Here is a 17,849-nt window from a genome sequence, read left to right on the forward strand (position 1 = left end):
TTTTTAAATGCCATAATAAAATGTTTTTGGATACATATGCTATCTCCAAATATTTTTAAAACAACATCACAGCAATTAAATAATTTGAGACAAATTTTGCAAATCATTAGCGAATATACTTTTAACCTTTTTATTTGTTTTATTTATAAATTATTGTTTTTTTTATGTTGTTTATATTTTTTTATTTATTTATTTTTTTTTTTTAGTTTTTTTTTTTTAAAAGAAGAGAAGCGGTCTCACAAATAGTTCCGCTTAGTACAAATTCCCAAATTAAAACGTTTAAGATAGTCCAGTGTAACATCGCATCAACAATGAAACGATTTTAACGTACTACGACAAATTAAAAAGTAAGATCCATAATTCTCTTTGACTGAATGCGGATTTTTCCTAACGAAAATGTTCCTCCGGAAGGATTAGGAGGTTACACCGTTTATGGATTAGAGCTGCGGCGTCTGGCTCGCGCTTTTGTTTACATCAGTTTTCCATTTATTCTCAAACGCTCAGGTAAATGAAACCTTCGCGAAAACCCTAAAGACTTTCTTTACTTTTCATATGAAACACATTTATCAAGTGACAACATTTCCCAAGCGTTGCCAGCTCGCTGAATGCTGAAACTGTGTTAGTATTTGCTAGCAGGATGGCTAGTGTGAATGTTATTGTCTCTGTAGGGACCATTAATTCACAGTTCACTGTTTTTATGTTGGTGTAAGTTTTCTACAAGTTGTAACCAGATGTTAAATGTTAATTTTGTTTCCGTAGAGTGCTCATCCTGTTGTGTAATCGAAGTGTCACCTCCTTTTTGAGGCTCTGCCTTGTTTTGGTCCGAAATGCTGTCAGAAAATCCTTGATTAATCTGTTGATGTGTCTAAAGCTGTCTTTTATTTTAAAACGCAATGTACAATATATACAATACTTTTATTTATAGCATCATTTCCAGAATAATTTTAACAAATTATTTTAATACAGCAACCTTTGACATATGTGCCTAAATCAATGGATAATTTGTGCTGTTTTAAAGAAGTGCTATTGGTTTCCTACGTTAATAAAAGGTCTTAAAGAAAATTACTCTTCTATTCTTTAGAGTCCACTGGACCTCCAGAACAAAAAGTGTGAATATGTGACGGTATTCCTGTGACCTGTGGAAGCAGAAGTATTAGCAGTCACTACATTAGGGCAAGGTTTGTGTGTTTATGTAACATAGATGTGAAATTGTAAATGAGAGACATTCATTTTCTTAATTATTTACCATGGTTTGAAAATAATTCTGTACATGCATGCATAGCCTCAGGTGTGATGTAGATTTCTGTACCCGGCTGTGACACTTTTTATAATGTTTAACCCACAGTTTGGAGTGTAAACATGTTCACCGCTTCCCAAACCTCCAAAACCCAGTTCCTGGATAAAGCCAGGATAGCACGGGAGGAAAGGAAAGGTTCTAAAGAGAAAGAGAAGGCTGCCACACAAATCCAGGCCCTGGTTAGAAGATTTCTCTGCCGTTGCAGACTGCAAAGAGAAATAAGGTTAGGACCGAAATGAACCTTTCTTTGAAATAGTCAGACCATTTAGTCGAAGGTCTTTGCTGACTTTGTTGGCTAGAGATAAAAAAGTAAAAATGAGGACTAAAACAACACAGGAAAATTAAGTGCTTATTGTGTTAAAATAATTGGAATCTTATATAATTTAAATCCTAATTTAAAAAAATTGCTGTTTGAGCCAATTTTATTTTAGTACTATTAGTATACTATTTTAATTTTACTAATATTTTGAATTAGCTTTTTACATTTTTAGTTTTCATTTTGACTTTAGATTAATTTTTAATCGTTTTATTTTTAAGTGCTTTTGTCTTTTTTAAAAATAGTTTTAATTTATTTTTATTTCAGTTTTACTTTTAATTTTATGTCATTCACAGTAGTTGCTATTTGAGAATGTATTGTCAGCATAGTGACACAGATTTATCATTTTCCACATTTTCTGTTTTAGGAAAGAGGTGGATGACTTCATTGCAGTCAGCGACGCCGGTTCAACAAAAAGAAATGCATTGTCCATCTTCAAAATCGCTAGAAAGTTATTATTCATATTGAGCAAGGAGGATAAGTTGGTGAGCATCATGTAATGTTAAGATTTTTATTGGAAGGGGATTTTTTTAGTTACTTTTTTAATATTGTGTATTATTATTGATGACATTTTTTTTTTTTTTTTCACTTACACAGAGGTTTGAGAAGCTGTGTAGAATTATACTAAGTAGCATGGATGTGGAGAACGAACCTAAAGTAAGTTTTTAACCAAGCGATGACTGAAATATACTTTCATACGTCATAATAGTTGTTGTGACAGACTATTACTTTTCTAGGTATGGTATGTATCCCTGGCCCTTTCAAAAGATCTCACCATCCCCTGGCTGAAACAGATCAAAGACGTGCTCTGGGTCTCTTGTGAATTTCTGAAAAAACTGAAGGTATTTCCTTGTGATCGGTTTGTTGAATATCTTTTTAAATGACTCTGTGTGAGTTTTTCAGTTATCTGTACTTACATGTCAGGAAGTGCTTTTTGAAGAATGCTTATTTCCTGCTTTCTGTTTCTCTCTGCAGCCTGACATACTGCAAGATAATAAATTAGTGACGCTGTACCTGTCAATGCTGATAACCTTCACTGACACATCGACGTGGAAAATCATCCGAGGGAAGGGTTAGTGTCATGTGATCAGAGCTGGTGAGATTATTTACAGGCTAAAACACATAGAATTCTACTAAAGGTTCCTCTCTATTTTTTTTTTTTTTTTTGGAGAGGCCCTCAAGCCTGCTTTAAACAGAATTTGTGAGAACATCATGGGACATCTCAATCAGAAGGGCTTCTACTCTGTTCTTCAGGTACTACTCCTCCAATCAGAATCTTGTCACAGGCTGATAGCATATCATTTGAATAAATTATAGTATGTTGTTACACTGTAACGAGCATCATATTCTACTATTATGCTCAAGAAACATTTCGTAAGATAAGTTGCTTCTTACTGTTTTTATGAAAACAAATTTTATTTTAATTTTTTGGTACAACATACTGTTTTCAGATTCTGCTTACAAATGGATTGGCAAGATCCAGACCTTCCCTTTCCAAAGGAACCCTCACGGCCATTTTTACGCTGTCACTCAGGTCGGTTGCCATGAGAACTGAGACATCTCACAGTCTGATTACATCAGTAGCTCTGTTTCTGTGAAGTGCCGATTATGTGATGAGCTTTCGATTCTGGTGTGTTTCAGGCCTGTTATCGCTGCACATTTCTCAGACAACCTGCTGAGGTCTTTCCTTCTCCACATCATGTCTGTTCCAGCATTCATCTCGCACCTCAACACACTCACTCCAGATGTAAGAAATAGACAATAACACCTCATTTGCACACACGTCTTACAAAGTCAAAACAAAAAAGTGTGAGAACATGATTTCACCTGTCTGAATTTGTGCTCTTTTCAGTGTATGGTCACTATCCAAACCCATGACCTTTTCCGCAAGTTTGTCTTGTTTTTAAGTCGAGAGGAGCAGTGCTTGGATATCTGTGTTTGTCTGGAAGGAAGCCACACTCTGTGCTTACTGGGTAAGCATGTGTGTTTAAACACACATACACTTCTTGGAGTGTGTATTTGATACGCAGAACAACGGTGGACTGGTGAACGGAATCAGTTCTGCACTGCTGGACCATTTTCATTCTTAGTTTATAATTTTTCGATCATTTATCTCAGCCGTCGGGAACATATGGCTCACCAGATTTCTCACCCTTTACCAACAAATGATCTGTTACAAAAATTAGGCATCACTAGAGATCAGCAATTCCTTTGTTGTAGAGCCTACATATGCTGATAAAAGGTTTAGAATAATAATACATTTTTTGTAGCGGCCAAAGTGCGTGTTCGGTGCGTGTTCAGTGCTGGTCACGAGAGTCATGACAGCAAATCATATATGGTAACGTAGAGCACCTGAACTCAGATTTGTAGCTTGTTTGTGGTAATAACAGCAAAGAACGAGACTGTAAAGGGCGGGAAATTCTTGATATTAAAAAGACAGACAAGCATAGTAGACTTTGTCTTCAGTGTCAAAAAAATGGAGTGTCAAAATGGTGTGTATTCACATAAATACAGTTGACACAAGCACCGTGCATTATTTTTCACTCACCCAGTCTTTTACACACACACAGAGAGAGAGAAAGAACTCCTAAGATAATTCGTCCCCCTTACAGTAAAAGCCCTGCACAATTTTTGACGGTTTGTTGTATATTTGTGTATTTTAGTTTCCATGGTCCTAATAAAGTTAATGTTGTTAAAACGTTATTGAAAGAAAGAAAAAATTAAAATAAAAAAAAATAAATAAAAAAGGTTCCCGACCCCTGATTTATCTCATCGTCTCTCTATGCTTTGTTTCCAGGTAACCTCATTCAGCTGGGGTACTTTAATGTAAAAGTTCTAGAGCAGGAAGCAGGTCACTTTGTCAAGGATCTGACAGATATGTTGTCATACTCTCAGAGATATGTGTTTCAGAAGAAATCCAATCTCACACACTGGCACCCAGTGTTGGGCTGGTTCTCCCAGACTGTTGACTATGGGTATGTCAATGTTAAATTGACAAAATATAGCAATTGATTATACTTTCTGGATTTCTCTGTTGTGTCAACCTAATAAGCGTTCTTTCTCTTTCACTCCCTTGTTTTCTTTCTTTCTTTGCGGTCTCCTCAGGCTTAATGAGTCTATGCCGTTGGTAACAAAGCAGTTACAGTGTCTGTGGGGAGTTCCAGTGATCTGCACTCTCTTCTGTGATGTTCTCAGCAAAAAGCTAGAAACTCAAGATCCCACTCCACCTCCCCCTGCTCCATCAAGCTCATTACAGAATAATCTGCCTGTCAAAAGTGAGAGACACCTATATTTAAACTAATTCCTAAACATTTCTATTGTTACAGGAGGCATAGAGCAAATGTTATTTGTGACCCTGGACCACAAAACCAGGCTTAAGTCGCTGGGGTATATTTGTAGCAATAGCCAAAAAAAAAACATTGTATGGGTCAAAATTAGCGATTTTTCTTATATGCCCAAAATAATTAGGATAATAAGTAAAGATTATGTTCAATGAAGATATTTTGTAAATTTCCTACTGTAAATATAACAAAACTTAATTTTTGATTAGTAATAATGGTTATCAGAAGAAAATATATATTAAAAAATAAAAACCCTGTAATCACAAACTGTAAAAAACTAATAAAAAAAAAGTAAACCATGAAGAACATTCAGTTCAATTACAGTGACGCATTGATGACACACGACATCAAACGAGATGTTATGTAGTTTTAATAACAATATATAATAACAGGAAAAACATATTGTTTTCATGACATAATGTTTCATTATTATGAAAAAAATAGAAAAATATGTTGTTTTAACAATATAACATATTATGATAATATTATTTTTATAATGTTGTTTTAATAATATGTGTGTGGGTGCAATGTGTCTCTGTAAGTTATTGTGATTACGAAAATTAATTATTTTATTTAAATATTTGAATATATTGTTTATCCTGATATCTGTAAACAGTAGCAGTAGTATCAGAAATATCTTGAGGGGCCTTCAAATATTGTCTTTAAAAAAGGTTGGACTAAAGAATGCCATACTGCTGTTTGTGAGTCTGTTTAAGTGCTATTTCCCAAGTATACAAAGTAAACAGTGTTGCAAGTCATCAGGTCTCTCTTCATCCTGTTTTCACTGGGGAACCCTTGTTAAACTGTCTGCACGTATAGATCTGTTCAAGCGAGCGTTCCAGAAGTCTGCATCTGTGCGGAACATCCTGAAACCAGTCGGAGGGAAGCGTGTGGACTCGGCTGAGGTCCAGAAGGTGTGCAGTATTTGTGTGCTGTATCAGACGGCCCTCACCACACTCACGCAGATCCGCCTGCAGATTCTCACAGGTACGTGCTTTTCACATGAAACCAGATAAAGTCTATGCGGTTTACACACCTATGAATGCACAGTCACACTTCATTAATGTTTTATCCTCATCCTGGAAAAAAGGTTCATACTTGAATCAGATATGTTTTTGCAGAATATTAGTTGTTTGTAAGGTAGGTCCAAAACCACTGTAGAGTAGTGTCCAGTGAAACAACTTGGTCCTTAAAATATTGTATGTCATAAATGTGTTTAATATTTTTGTTAATCTTGATTTTATGTTTCAAATTAAACTCTGGTTCCAGGACTGACGTATCTGGATGAGCTGCTGCCTAAGCTGTGGGCATTCATCTGTGAGCTTGGCCCTCAGGGAGGACTCCGACTCTTCCTGGAGTGTCTCAATAATGACACGGAAGAGTCCAAACAGCTTCTGGCCATGCTGATGCTCTTCTGTGACTGCTCCAGACATCTCATCACGTAAGTGCTGTATTGTCCACTGTTGACAATTTTGCATTTATTTGAATTATATATTTATTTGTTTATTTATGCATTACATTTTTTCACTACAAATTTTGATTTGAAAATAAAAGTAATGTATTACAAAAAAATTAATTTCAGAATTCTGGATGACATAGAGGTGTATGAGGAACAGATTTCTTTTAAAATGGAAGAGCTTGTTACCATCTCCTCGTTCCTCAACACATTCATTTACAAGATGATCTGGGATGGTATTTTAGGTGAGCAGGTATTATTTAGCCCTTGTGTGTGTTTCTGCAACAAGGGCCGTTTTTATGTATGTGCATGCATTCTTTTCTCCAGCCTTGTTCTCAGCTTCATTTAGATAAACCACAGTTGTTTTGATAAAGTGCTTTCTTTGTGTGGTCATTCATTTGTTTCAGAGAATGCCAAAGGAGAGAAGCTGGACTTATTCCACAGTGTTCACGGCTGGCTGATGGTTCTGTATGAGCGGGACTGTCGCAGGAGATTCACACCTGAAGAGCACTGGCTCCGCAAGTGTGTCAGCCTCAGATTATATTCTTGTTTTACTTTTATAGTTGGAGCTGGGTCCACTCAAAAACAAGTTACTGATAATTATTCTCATATATTGGAAAGATAAATGCACCGGCTTACAAAATATGTCTCATTTGTTTGTTTTTTTCCTCTGTATGTGTAACACAGGGATTTGAAGCCCAGCCTGTTGTTTCAAGAGCTGGAGAAAGGCAAAAAAAGAGCACAGCTGCTACTCCAGTACATTCCTCACGTCATACCACACAAAAATGTGAGAATAAGACTCAAAACGGAAGATTATTAATGCTCATGGTTCATAACAGGTCATGAATGCAAATGTCTTCCTTTCATAAAGAATCCAAGTTAGATCAAAACCATCTTCATTTTATCTTTTAAAACAAAATGTACGGATTTGCTTTCGTCACAGAGGGTGCTGTTGTTCCGGAACATTGTGACAAAAGAGAAGGAGACTCTAGGATTAGTGGAAACAAGCTCCGCCTCTCCCCATGTGACTCATATAACCATTCGCCGCTCGCGCATGTTGGAGGTAATGATGGTTTCGTCATTCTCAAATACTCATACACAATGAACATAATGCGTATTATGTCTATTAGCATTTATAGCTCAAAGAGCATGGTGCCAAGGTCATTGGTTTCAATTTCCAATGAATGCATGAATTAAGAAAAAAGTATACGTTGAATGCAGTGTAAGCCGCTTTCGAAAAAAGCATCTTCGAAATGCAAAAATGTACTCTTTCTTTTCCCGCATCTCCATAGGATGGTTACGATCAGCTGCGGCGTCTGCCTGTCAACTCCATTAAGGGAGTGATCCGAGTGAAGTTTGTGAATGACTTAGGCATGGACGAGGCTGGAATTGACCAGGACGGTGTCTTTAAAGAGTTCTTAGAAGAGATCATCAAGAAGGTTTTCAACCCAGCGCTCAATCTGTTTAAGGTATACACTGCAAGGCTCAAGCGGTTAACCCAAACAATCATAAGACCTACCATACTTTGCAACTAAAAATCAGCAGTCTATCTCTTTCAGACCACTAGTGGGAATGAGAGATTATATCCCTCCCCAACCTCCAGCATCCACGAGAACCACCTTCAGCTGTTTGAATTTGTTGGGAAGATGCTCGGAAAGGCCATGTATGAAGGCATAGTAGTGGACGTGCCATTCGCCTCTTTCTTTCTCAGTCAGGTTTTGGGTCACCATCACAGCACCTTCTACAGCTCCATAGATGAGCTGCCCTCTCTTGACTCAGAGTTCTATAAAAACCTCACCTCCATTAAGGTCAGTGCCATTGTGACTACTGCAACATTCGTACAGAGTTTGGAAAGATTTGAACTCTTATGTTATACCCAAATTCTCTTTGGTGATTTATAATCTCATACCCCAAACACATTTTGGTCTGTTGTGTGAGGGTCTCCGAATCCAACAGGGCAACATTAGATGTCAATGAAATCTGTTACCCTCATCCATTTCACACAGAATAGCTTTAGTTACCTAAATTCACTCTAGTGATGTCTAAACATTTTTATTTTAAATCCTAAAAAGCGTAATGTTCTGATGTGAACAGCTGCAGATATATATATGACAACATAGCATTAGGAGTTACTGAAATCTGTTACCCCTCTCTATTCCACACAGAATGGGTTTAATGTTTTTTAAATTCACTTTGGTGATGTCTAATCTCTTTTGTTTTAAAACACATTTTGGTCTAATGCAAAAAGCTGCACACAAACGGCAAGGTCGACAAATCTGACAAAGAAGCATTTGACATTACCAAAATCTGTTACCTTAATCAGTTAATCCACTTTATTTCACACACAATGGCTTTAATGTTACCAAGATTTATTCTGGTGATGTCTAACCGTCTTACCGTTTTATACCACTCAAAGCATTTTGGTCTGGCCTGAACAGTTGCAGCTATACAGCTTAGTAACCAAATCCGACAATGCAGTATCAGACGTTACTGCTCTCTATTTTTTTTTTCTTCTATTTTTTATATAACTAATTAATAAAATAAAATAAAAAAACAGGGTGTTTTCTTGAGTTTGTTTCATATTCGTTTTGAGCTTGTCGTAATATCCATGACCACTTATTGATTTGATTTTTCAGCGTTATGATGGGGATGTCAGTGATCTGGGTCTGACTTTGTCTTATGATGAAGAGGTGATGGGGCAGGTAAGCAACATTTGTTTCAGCTGAAAACAGCTGGTTCTTCTGACACTATTGGGTTTCCTTATTCTCTCACACGCTCACTCATTTCCTTTCGTTATCTCTTCACAGTTAGTCTGTCATGAGCTAATTCCTGGTGGAAAGACCATGCCTGTCACTAATGAAAACAAGTGAGTTCATTTTGTCTCTCCGGTCAAGTGTAAATAAAATTTCCGTGGCAGTGCTGCCTCCCATTCACATTCATTACAAGAAGATTAAATGACCTGATGAAAAAACAAATTAGTATTGGAAGCTGAGCTTCAAAAAGCAATTAGTGATTTGCAACCACAGACAAATACTTATCTATTTAAACCTATTGTTCTCTCACAATTGGATTCTCTTATATCAGCAAGCTTAGAATAGGACACAATAGAAGATTGTTTTTCAGTTCATGTTTTGTCATTAACCTTTAAGATCAAAAAAGTTGAAACGCAGTGTTTTATTCTTTTGCTAACCATCCTCCAGGATCAGCTACATCCACCTGATGGCCCACTTTCGCATGCACACCCAGATCAAGGAACAGACGGCCGCATTCATCAGGGGCTTCCGCAGCATCATCAACCCAGAGTGGCTGCACATGTTCTCCACCCCTGAGGTCCAGAGGCTCATCTCTGGAGACAACGCTGAGATAGACCTGGATGATCTCAAGTGAGTCTGCACATCTTAACAATGGCCTAGAAGGGTTTTGCCATATCAGTTTGTTGGTTTGCAATAAAAACTAAGAATGATGCAGTGCATCAAACCTAGTTTGCTCTCTATATATAGTCAACAAGGCTGGAAGCATTTTGAATGCATCACACCTTGATGCATTCAAATTATTGCGGGCATGTTTCACAATAATATTATGTTCTCCCTTTATTAACTGATGAATTACAGGAGGGAGGTGGAGAGAGAGTTATTAGCCATAACTGTACAAAAGTGTACCAAAAGAACTTCCTGAAGACTAGGATGTCTAACACCACTTTATTTATTTTTTACAGAATCCAAAAAAATATTCACACTGGCGAGCTAGCTTTTTTTTTTTTTGCTGTGCGTAGAGGGTCTCCCTTTTTTCTGTCTTCTCAGACATGGTTTTTTGTGGCAGTAGTAGCTATACACTGCATTGTCGTCGTCTTTTTCCCTTTTTTGATAAGTGTCAACTAGAGTTAGGGCCATTCACACAGATTGCACTTTTGCATTCCAGTGTGCTGCTTTTTTATGTAAATGTACTAGACAGATGTGTTTGACCATTGTGCTCATGTCTCTAAAAACGCATCATGTTCATCTCATATTTTTAAACGCACAATCTATGTTAGTGTGTCAGCCAGATAGTTACAGGCGCTCAATTATGTTCAACAAGCACAAAGCTGAACACATTTCACCACGTTTATAACCACCGTGCAGATCTTTCTCACAGTCAGCACTGAAAAATTAGCACTAATAATCACATGCTCTGAAGAACAGTCTTAAAAAGGTTACTCAAAATGATGCATGTGATTTTCTGTCTCTCCCAGGAAGCACACGGTGTACTACGGAGGTTTCCATAGCAGCCACAGAGTCATTCTTTGGCTGTGGGACATTCTCTCCAGTGACTTTTCCCCTGAGGAGAGAGCCATGTTCTTGAAGGTAATACTTAACACATCTTGAAGGTTTGATTCGGGTTGTTTCAAGGTTTATTACCATCTGTAATGTGGCTGTATTACTCCTCAGTTTGTCACCAGCTGCTCAAGACCTCCTCTGCTTGGATTTGCCTACCTCAAACCCCCTTTCTCCATCCGTTGCGTGGAAGTGTCAGATGATCAGGTTAGACATCACCCCATCTGCTTATTCCATACATTGTTCTGCAAAGATTGTGTAGCTTCTTCATCATGCTTCTTTGTGTTTGATTGCATACGTAGGACACAGGTGACACTTTAGGTAGCGTTCTGCGCGGCTTTTTTACCATTCGTAAGAAGGAGCCAGGTGGTCGCCTCCCTACATCCTCCACCTGTTTCAACCTGCTCAAGCTGCCCAACTACAGCAAGAAAAGCATCCTCAGAGACAAACTCCGCTACGCAATCAGCATGAACACTGGCTTTGAGCTTTCATAACCCAACAAGTTTATTCTACCCATACAAACTCATCCATCTACAAATACGAAAACTGGCAGTGGCTGAGCTAAAGTGGCCTCACAAAGGTTGAAGTTGGAGACATAATGATTTCAATCTTGCTTTGTTGACATTTTGGCCTTCAGCTAAGACCCTTAAACTTGAGTTGCTCAAGGAGAATTTTTTCATCACTTTGTAATCTGTCTTGTCTACCAAATGGCAAGTGAATGAAGCAACATACACACGTGTCCAGTCAGACTTAGAGACTTGGAGAAGTTCAACCATAGAAGTATATTAAAAAGTGTGAACATTTATCTACAGAGTTGTTTTTGAACCACTTAAAGGTCCATATTTAGTGTCATGTTCTTCATTCTCAGCATTTGAAGCCAAAAGAGCTCCAAACGCCTTATACAATCAGTTTTAAACCAGCTCAATTTAATGTTGTCAAGTCAGGATCCTTCTGACCCCTAATACATCAACTTCATTTGAATAACTAAATGGGGCTTAGTCTTTATTGGCTTCTAAGCACTGCGTCCTTTCGTTGACAAACACTCCTAAACCTCCTCTTAAAGTTACAGAAGATACAGCGGTGGATGTACAGATCTGCAGAAACAGTTCAGCGTTGTCTCTCAGGTCTCCGTGTCTCACTTCTCCAGGAAGGGAACAGGAAAGCAATACTAAAGCACTGCAAGCCATACAACTCAAGACACAAATGAGGCTTTTGCCTGTTTGTTAGGCAAATGCTTTCAAGCCCATAGCTGAAGCTTGAGGACTTGAGGATCGAGCTTTAAGAGGAAACCCAGCACTGTTGATCGACTTAAGCGTGTCAGAGCCAGCAGTATGTCAGATATGAGACGTCCCTGCAGAGATACACTTCTCCTTTACGACTTTCTCTTCACATACACTACAGAGCCCTTTCCAGAATCGGCCTCATGTCATAGTGACATTTCTTTTTGCTCATGATATTATACTCATTATTCTGTTCATGCTTTTTAGCCCTAACGCTGTCTTCATGTCAAACTCATGTATTCATTAAGATCAATTCCTTGTCTTGGACTTTTTAATTGATGAAGGTGGACTGGCTAACCACTAAAAGGAATTTTACTCATGACAAACCACTCTCCCTGTCATCTCCCGCTAACTCTTTGCTCATCATTGCGGTGTATACTACTGGATTTAAGCCATACAGTAGAGATGCCTAGCTATCAAACCAGCTCTCATAGGGACTTTTCTTAAAGGGAAAGTGTTGCAGTGACTTCCCTGAAAGGTTCAGTGGAATCTCACGAAATGTTTTTCCAGGAGACAAAAAAAAAATCTCCCTTTGCATGATGTCACTAAATGATTAAAATGATTCCGTGTCACAGAATTCATAGTCTGCTGTTGATATTGCGTTGATTGTTCTTTTTCCATTGTTTTGTTATAAAGAAGGTTAGGGTTAATCTGTTAAGAAATGTTTGGGTTGTTTTTTTCCCCCCAAAATTTAAAGAAAATTACGTTTTGCAAAAAGGAAGTGAAGCCCACTTTTAAGTCTGTTAAGATTTAAATTAACCATCAAGAAAACATCATGGTAGTATTTATTCACGGATGTTATTTGAACTAAAATTATTATTTTTAATCATTGTATCAGGCTTCATTTTGTTAATGCAAAATATGATTTCTTACTTTGCTTTCCTTTGATTTTGGGGTGAATTATGGCCTGGACATTTCTTCATGAGATTCACCCTTGGTTTCAGGTCTTTAAAAAGCAGTAATCGGCTGTAGTTATTCCAGAATATTTATTGTATGCAAACCCTCTTTCCCTTTGTATGCCGTATATGCAAAATTATAGAGGTAAACATTGTCTGCCCAGCCTCCTCCATAAATCAAGGCATGGAAGTATCTTCTGATGTATAGAGTCCTTTGTAGATGTAAAAAACTGGCTTTAAGCTCATGTAACTTTTTTTGTATGCATTGCTGTTTATGTTAAGTTATAAATGTACTGTCCTAATGCACAAGGGCTTAGGCTGAGTCCAATAGCAGAGTTTTGTATTTAAATTAACAGACATTAACATGCTGTTCCCTTTGAAAGATGTTCAAGTGCTCTAGTTGGTGTTATGGATGAGGAATGTGTTTGGCATAATGCTGTAAATGCAAAAATATTCACATGGACTGTGCTGTGTATGGTGAAACGACTCAGCTGAATTTCATGATGTCACAGAATCCTGCTCTCTCTCTGATAGGGATGCAACAACCTTTAAAGTGTCTGGTCTCTATTCCTTCGCCTGATGATGAAGTGTCTTTTGAATTTGGTTGCACTACGTGAACTGCAGGTTGTTATATACACAGTATATTACAAAGCAATGGCATTGTAAAGTTCTTCATGTGTACAGTAATGTTTCCTCTGTAAAATGTAAACTTGATTGTCGAACAAACATACAGATATTTGGATATCCAAATCTTAAAACTTTACTAAACAACAAAGAATGTGCACTGTCATTTATTATTCGATTATCAAGTGAGACTCTGGATAGTATGCTGGAAGTATGCATGATACTGTATAATGCAATGACAGTATGCATGATACTGTATAATGCAGAGGCAAAATGCATGAAACTTAAGTCTTTAAAGGGATAATTGACACAAAAATGGAAATTCTGTCATTTACTCACACAACCTGTAGGAGTTTCTTTCCTCAGTTGAACACTAAAGAAGAAATTCTGAAGAATGTTGTCAACCAAACAGTTTACAAAAGCCATTGACTATTGAGTATTTTTTTTCATACTATGGAAGTCAATGGCTTCCATTAACCATTTGGTTACCAACATTCTTCAAAATATCTAGTTTGGTGTTCAATGGAAGAAAGAAACCCATACAGGTTTGGAAAAACAATTTTTTGTGTGTGAACACAAAAGTGATTATTCCAGGTAAATCAGTTTATGTAACATCCTTAAGCTGTTTTGCATTATTGTAACTTACTGTGCCTTTCAGACAGATTTCCCTCAGTCTGTTTGTAGAGCACTGCCAGAGGCTGAAGTTACGCTCACCCAGGGTGCACTGCTGGATGTGATGGGCTGATATTTGAGCTGTTTTTAAAACTGAAGAACCATGATATCCCACCAAGCCCTCCTCCAACCAGGTGCTTCAAAGCCCTGTGGAGGTTAGTAAGACTGAAAAAAAAGTTTTTTTTTTTTTTTATTTTTTTTTAAATTTTAAGGGGATTTTTGTTTTTTTTTTTCTTTTGTTTTTAGATTATTATATATTTTTTACCAATTAAATAAAAAATAAAAAAATCCCAAACTACAGTGCAGTTATGAGTATAAAATGCACCAATTTTCTAATTCACAATCTCTTTTAAACATAGAATCAATGAGTTCAAAGCCTGAAAAGAACAGTATTCATTCATATTAGAACGTTTTTTGTAACAATGTATAAGCCTTTACTGTCATTTTGTGATCTTTCTCACACAAGCTATTAGTATTTGCCTTTACAAATGTGCCAAGCAGTCAAATGACGAAGATTGTAAAACCTGGAGATGCTTTTTTATGTCATCCATTTCACTCAACAACAGTCCGTATACAATAGATGTAACAAGGTGACAGACTGAAAAACAGTCAGGAAAAAAGTACACCGTAAAAAAATTACAAGAAAGGTACAAAGCTTTCACTGGGGCTGTACCTTATTTTGACCTTTTTCTATCTTATTTACCCCTAAATGGTACATATTAGTATCTTAAATGTACATATTAATACTGTATTAATAAAGTTCATATTAGTACCTAAGTATATCAGAGACAGTAAAGACATTTGCAATGTTACAAAAGATTTCTATTTCAAATAAATGCTGTTTTTTTCTTAACTTTCTATTCACTAAAATCGATCATGGTTTCTACAAAAAATATTAAACAGCACAACATGTATGATGTATGTATTTATATTGTAAAATCAACCATTTTTGCAAAGTGAACAGAATACAAATGGTAATATTACACAATAATTTGACCATAGTAGTTGCTCTGTGTAATAAATATGAAAAGAAAAAAAAATCCTAATTTTTTTTTTTTTAACTTTACATAACGGTACAATATGGGATCATGAATATAATACATAGTTTCATTAAAAATTATTTAGCAACTCTAAATATGACTGCAGAATGTTTGGAGTATTCTCCTGAATAAACATGTTCCCTAAATGTTTATTGTTCCCTCTATAGTTTTTTTTTTTTTTTTTTTTTAACAGTGTACAGTGTACTCTGGGACAAATTACCTGACCAGTGTTTTTGTATTTAGACATTTACACTAGGACTTGGAAACAAGAGCAACATGGTTCAAGTTCTAGATGAGACTCTGAGATGTTTTCTTCCTCCCTATTCAGGTCTTCTGTAGATCGTTTCTCCATTGCCCTCTTTCATAGCAGCATATCTAGCCACCGTGAACAAGTAGTCACTCAATCTGTTAAAGCATTGATAAAACTTATATCAATTAATGAAATACAATTCTCAAAATAACTCACTGAATAAAATTCACAGATCCAAATTAAATATTATACATAGTGACTAATAGTTAGAATAGGTTCATACCTGTTCAGATATTTGGCAACTTCAGGGTCTGTCTCACCCGAACGGACAACAGGGGCAACACTGTAATAGATAATATAAGACCTTTCATACTGACACAGCGGTTAAGGTAATACAAGTAGAACTGATATTGAATATTGCGTATGCCAGACTGACCAGCGTTCAGCCCGTCGACACACTGCTCTGGCCACATGTAAAGCTGCACTGCTCTTCCCTCCTGACTGCAAATTGAGTGTGAGATTAAAAGGCTTTCCTTCAGTAATTACTTTAATTGCAGTATTGTTTTTCATCAACATGTTTGTAGCAACCCAAAATCAGATACTGTACAATTCTTTATGTACATTATGGCAATATTTCAAGTACTTTGTGGAGATTGTGTAATCATACATATTTCTGGAACAAACATACAGGAAGTATGAAGTTGGTGAGTGGAGGCAGCTCCTCTGTGAACGAATCGATCCAGCTCTCCAGCTCAATCACAGTCTGGGAGCTGAACTTCGTCTTCTCTGTTTAAAACAAGAATATCATAATCATAACATAACAAGGTTTATGCTTTCCTACTTTAAATAGATTAGAAATGTCCTATGATTCTGCTTACTGATATGACTGTCTCTAGCGGATGACCGGGGAGTGGCAATATTTGACCCTACATCCTGTAGTACACACTGGATCTGTTCAGAACAGAGAAGTATACAGACACTTAAGCCAAGTAAAATCTAAACCAAGTGCCATTTACATGAAATCACTTCAAATCTGAGATCAAATAACTTTGTACACCCAATAAAATCAACTTGACACCAGCTTGGTTTAAAGTGATTGCAAAAATCACTCTGAAAAGGAATTCTGTGGAAAGGCCTAGAATTATTTATTTGCCGATTTGGTATAAAAGCGATATAATTTAAGCTTTTTAAGAGTGACTTAAGTTTTCAAATGCTTTCAGGGCCACTTTAGTAAAATGAACAATCCACCTAAAATGCAAATTTGCTGAAAATTTCACACCCCCAGGCCATCAAAGATGTAGATAAGTTTGTTTCTTTATCAGAACAGATGTGAGAAAATGTAGCATTACATCACTTGCTCTCTAATGGATCCTCTGCAGTGAATGGGTGCCGTCAGAATGAGAGTCCAAACAGTGATGTAATGCTAAATTTCTCCAAATCTGTTTCAATGAAGAAACAAACTCATCCACATCTTAAATGGCCTGAGGGTTTAGTACATTTTCAATACATTTTAATTTTTGTGTGAACTATTTCTTTAAAATCATGCTCCTCATGTCAGGAAGACACAAGCACCTTCTCCAGCTGATCAGTGAATGAATGGCCGCTGTCAATGCTAAATTCTCTGGCTAACCTGAAAGAGAGAACGAGAGACTTTGTTTTTCTTCTGTAAATGAACTCAAATCAGGATTTTAGTCATTTTTGACCCACACACTATGCCACATTGACTCCATCCATTACCCAACTGCTGATGATAACTCATCTGTTGTTCCCAAAGCCTCAAATATATGATCCTCCTTTGGTCTCCTCTCACCTGTGAAGGTACTGGAAAACCCTAATGAGGTCAGACATTGGAAACAAAACAAAGTTTACACAAACCTCACACTTCTACCACACGTTAGTCAATAATCACGTTTGTAGTGTATAATTAAATAACCTTTGTCTCCAGTTTTTGTGTAGATCTTGGGAATTCGTCTGTTTTCTTCAGATGTGCTGTTATATTAGAAAATCGAGAGAACGTCGGTATAACAGCCATTTCTCTTAAATAAATGTCACGCCACACTGATACAGTTTAGCCTGAACACATGGGATATATGGGTTCAACATTCTTTTTTTTACCTTCTTTCATCCCTACACAAAGGCTGCATCTGCTTTATGCTCCCTAAACGAAGCACACGGTGCAGACCAGCGTACTTGGTCACAAAAACCGACATCGTAGACGTTAAAACATTTCCAAACGCGCTCCTGTGTTTACTATTTACAGTTTTGACAGCTCTTGCTGCCCGTAGACGGGCGTTCTATCGCGCAACCGATGACGCGATGTGGTGCGAAATGCGATTGGTGTTTTGAGAGTTGGTGGCTATGCCAGCT

General features: G+C 37.0%; 2 protein-coding genes across 5 annotated transcripts; one reads left to right on the forward strand and one right to left on the reverse strand.

The window, feature by feature from the left end:
* Positions 1-345: 345 nt before the first annotated feature.
* Positions 346-13,695, forward strand: LOC109093483 (ubiquitin-protein ligase E3B-like). Its single transcript, XM_042723599.1, has 27 exons — positions 346-504; positions 1,082-1,178; positions 1,346-1,520; positions 1,981-2,098; positions 2,211-2,270; positions 2,351-2,455; positions 2,589-2,685; positions 2,782-2,867; positions 3,065-3,147; positions 3,255-3,360; positions 3,466-3,586; positions 4,411-4,588; positions 4,719-4,888; positions 5,774-5,941; positions 6,224-6,395; positions 6,537-6,655; positions 6,818-6,932; positions 7,098-7,197; positions 7,354-7,473; positions 7,703-7,879; positions 7,970-8,218; positions 9,047-9,112; positions 9,218-9,276; positions 9,611-9,793; positions 10,639-10,750; positions 10,835-10,927; positions 11,023-13,695. The coding sequence occupies exons 3-27, from the start codon at positions 1,360-1,362 to the stop codon at positions 11,212-11,214; spliced, it is 3,210 nt and encodes a 1,069-aa protein (XP_042579533.1). The 5' UTR covers positions 346-504; positions 1,082-1,178; positions 1,346-1,359; the 3' UTR covers positions 11,215-13,695.
* Positions 13,696-15,101: 1,406 nt separating this feature from the next.
* LOC109093480 (metabolism of cobalamin associated B) lies at positions 15,102-17,784 on the reverse strand. 4 transcript variants are annotated; one of them, XM_019107225.2, is made up of 9 exons: positions 17,598-17,784; positions 17,416-17,471; positions 17,220-17,313; positions 17,055-17,112; positions 16,361-16,433; positions 16,171-16,268; positions 15,919-15,983; positions 15,766-15,825; positions 15,102-15,637 (listed from the first exon to the last, which is right to left on the reverse strand). In XM_019107225.2, the coding sequence occupies exons 1-9, from the start codon at positions 17,690-17,692 to the stop codon at positions 15,553-15,555; spliced, it is 684 nt and encodes a 227-aa protein (XP_018962770.1). In that variant the 5' UTR covers positions 17,693-17,784; the 3' UTR covers positions 15,102-15,552. The 4 variants fall into 4 exon arrangements, with proteins under 4 accessions (XP_018962770.1, XP_042579534.1, XP_018962774.1 ...); XM_042723600.1 differs by having other exon boundaries at positions 17,416-17,480; positions 17,598-17,782; XM_019107229.2 differs by having other exon boundaries at positions 17,225-17,313; positions 17,598-17,739.
* Positions 17,785-17,849: the final 65 nt, after the last annotated feature.

Source organism: Cyprinus carpio, chromosome B5 (assembly GCF_018340385.1).
Source record: "Cyprinus carpio isolate SPL01 chromosome B5, ASM1834038v1, whole genome shotgun sequence".
NCBI classification, from domain to species: domain Eukaryota; kingdom Metazoa; phylum Chordata; class Actinopteri; order Cypriniformes; family Cyprinidae; genus Cyprinus; species Cyprinus carpio.

Bases quoted from the DNA above. Each gene is read 5' to 3' on its own strand.
- LOC109093483 (XM_042723599.1), top strand. From the start codon at position 1,360: ATGTTCACCGCTTCCCAAACCTCCAAAACCCAGTTCCTGGATAAAGCC. The intron at 9,113-9,217 runs GTAAGCAACATT...ATCTCTTCACAG, and splicing joins ATGAAGAGGTGATGGGGCAG to TTAGTCTGTCATGAGCTAAT. The intron at 9,277-9,610 runs GTGAGTTCATTT...ACCATCCTCCAG, and splicing joins CCTGTCACTAATGAAAACAA to GATCAGCTACATCCACCTGA.
- LOC109093480 (XM_042723600.1), bottom strand. From the start codon at position 17,692: ATGTCGGTTTTTGTGACCAAGTACGCTGGTCTGCACCGTGTGCTTCGT. The intron at 15,984-16,170 runs GTATGTTTGTTC...CTCAATTTGCAG, and splicing joins TCACCAACTTCATACTTCCT to TCAGGAGGGAAGAGCAGTGC. The intron at 15,826-15,918 runs GTCAGTCTGGCA...TATCTATTACAG, and splicing joins TGTCGACGGGCTGAACGCTG to TGTTGCCCCTGTTGTCCGTT.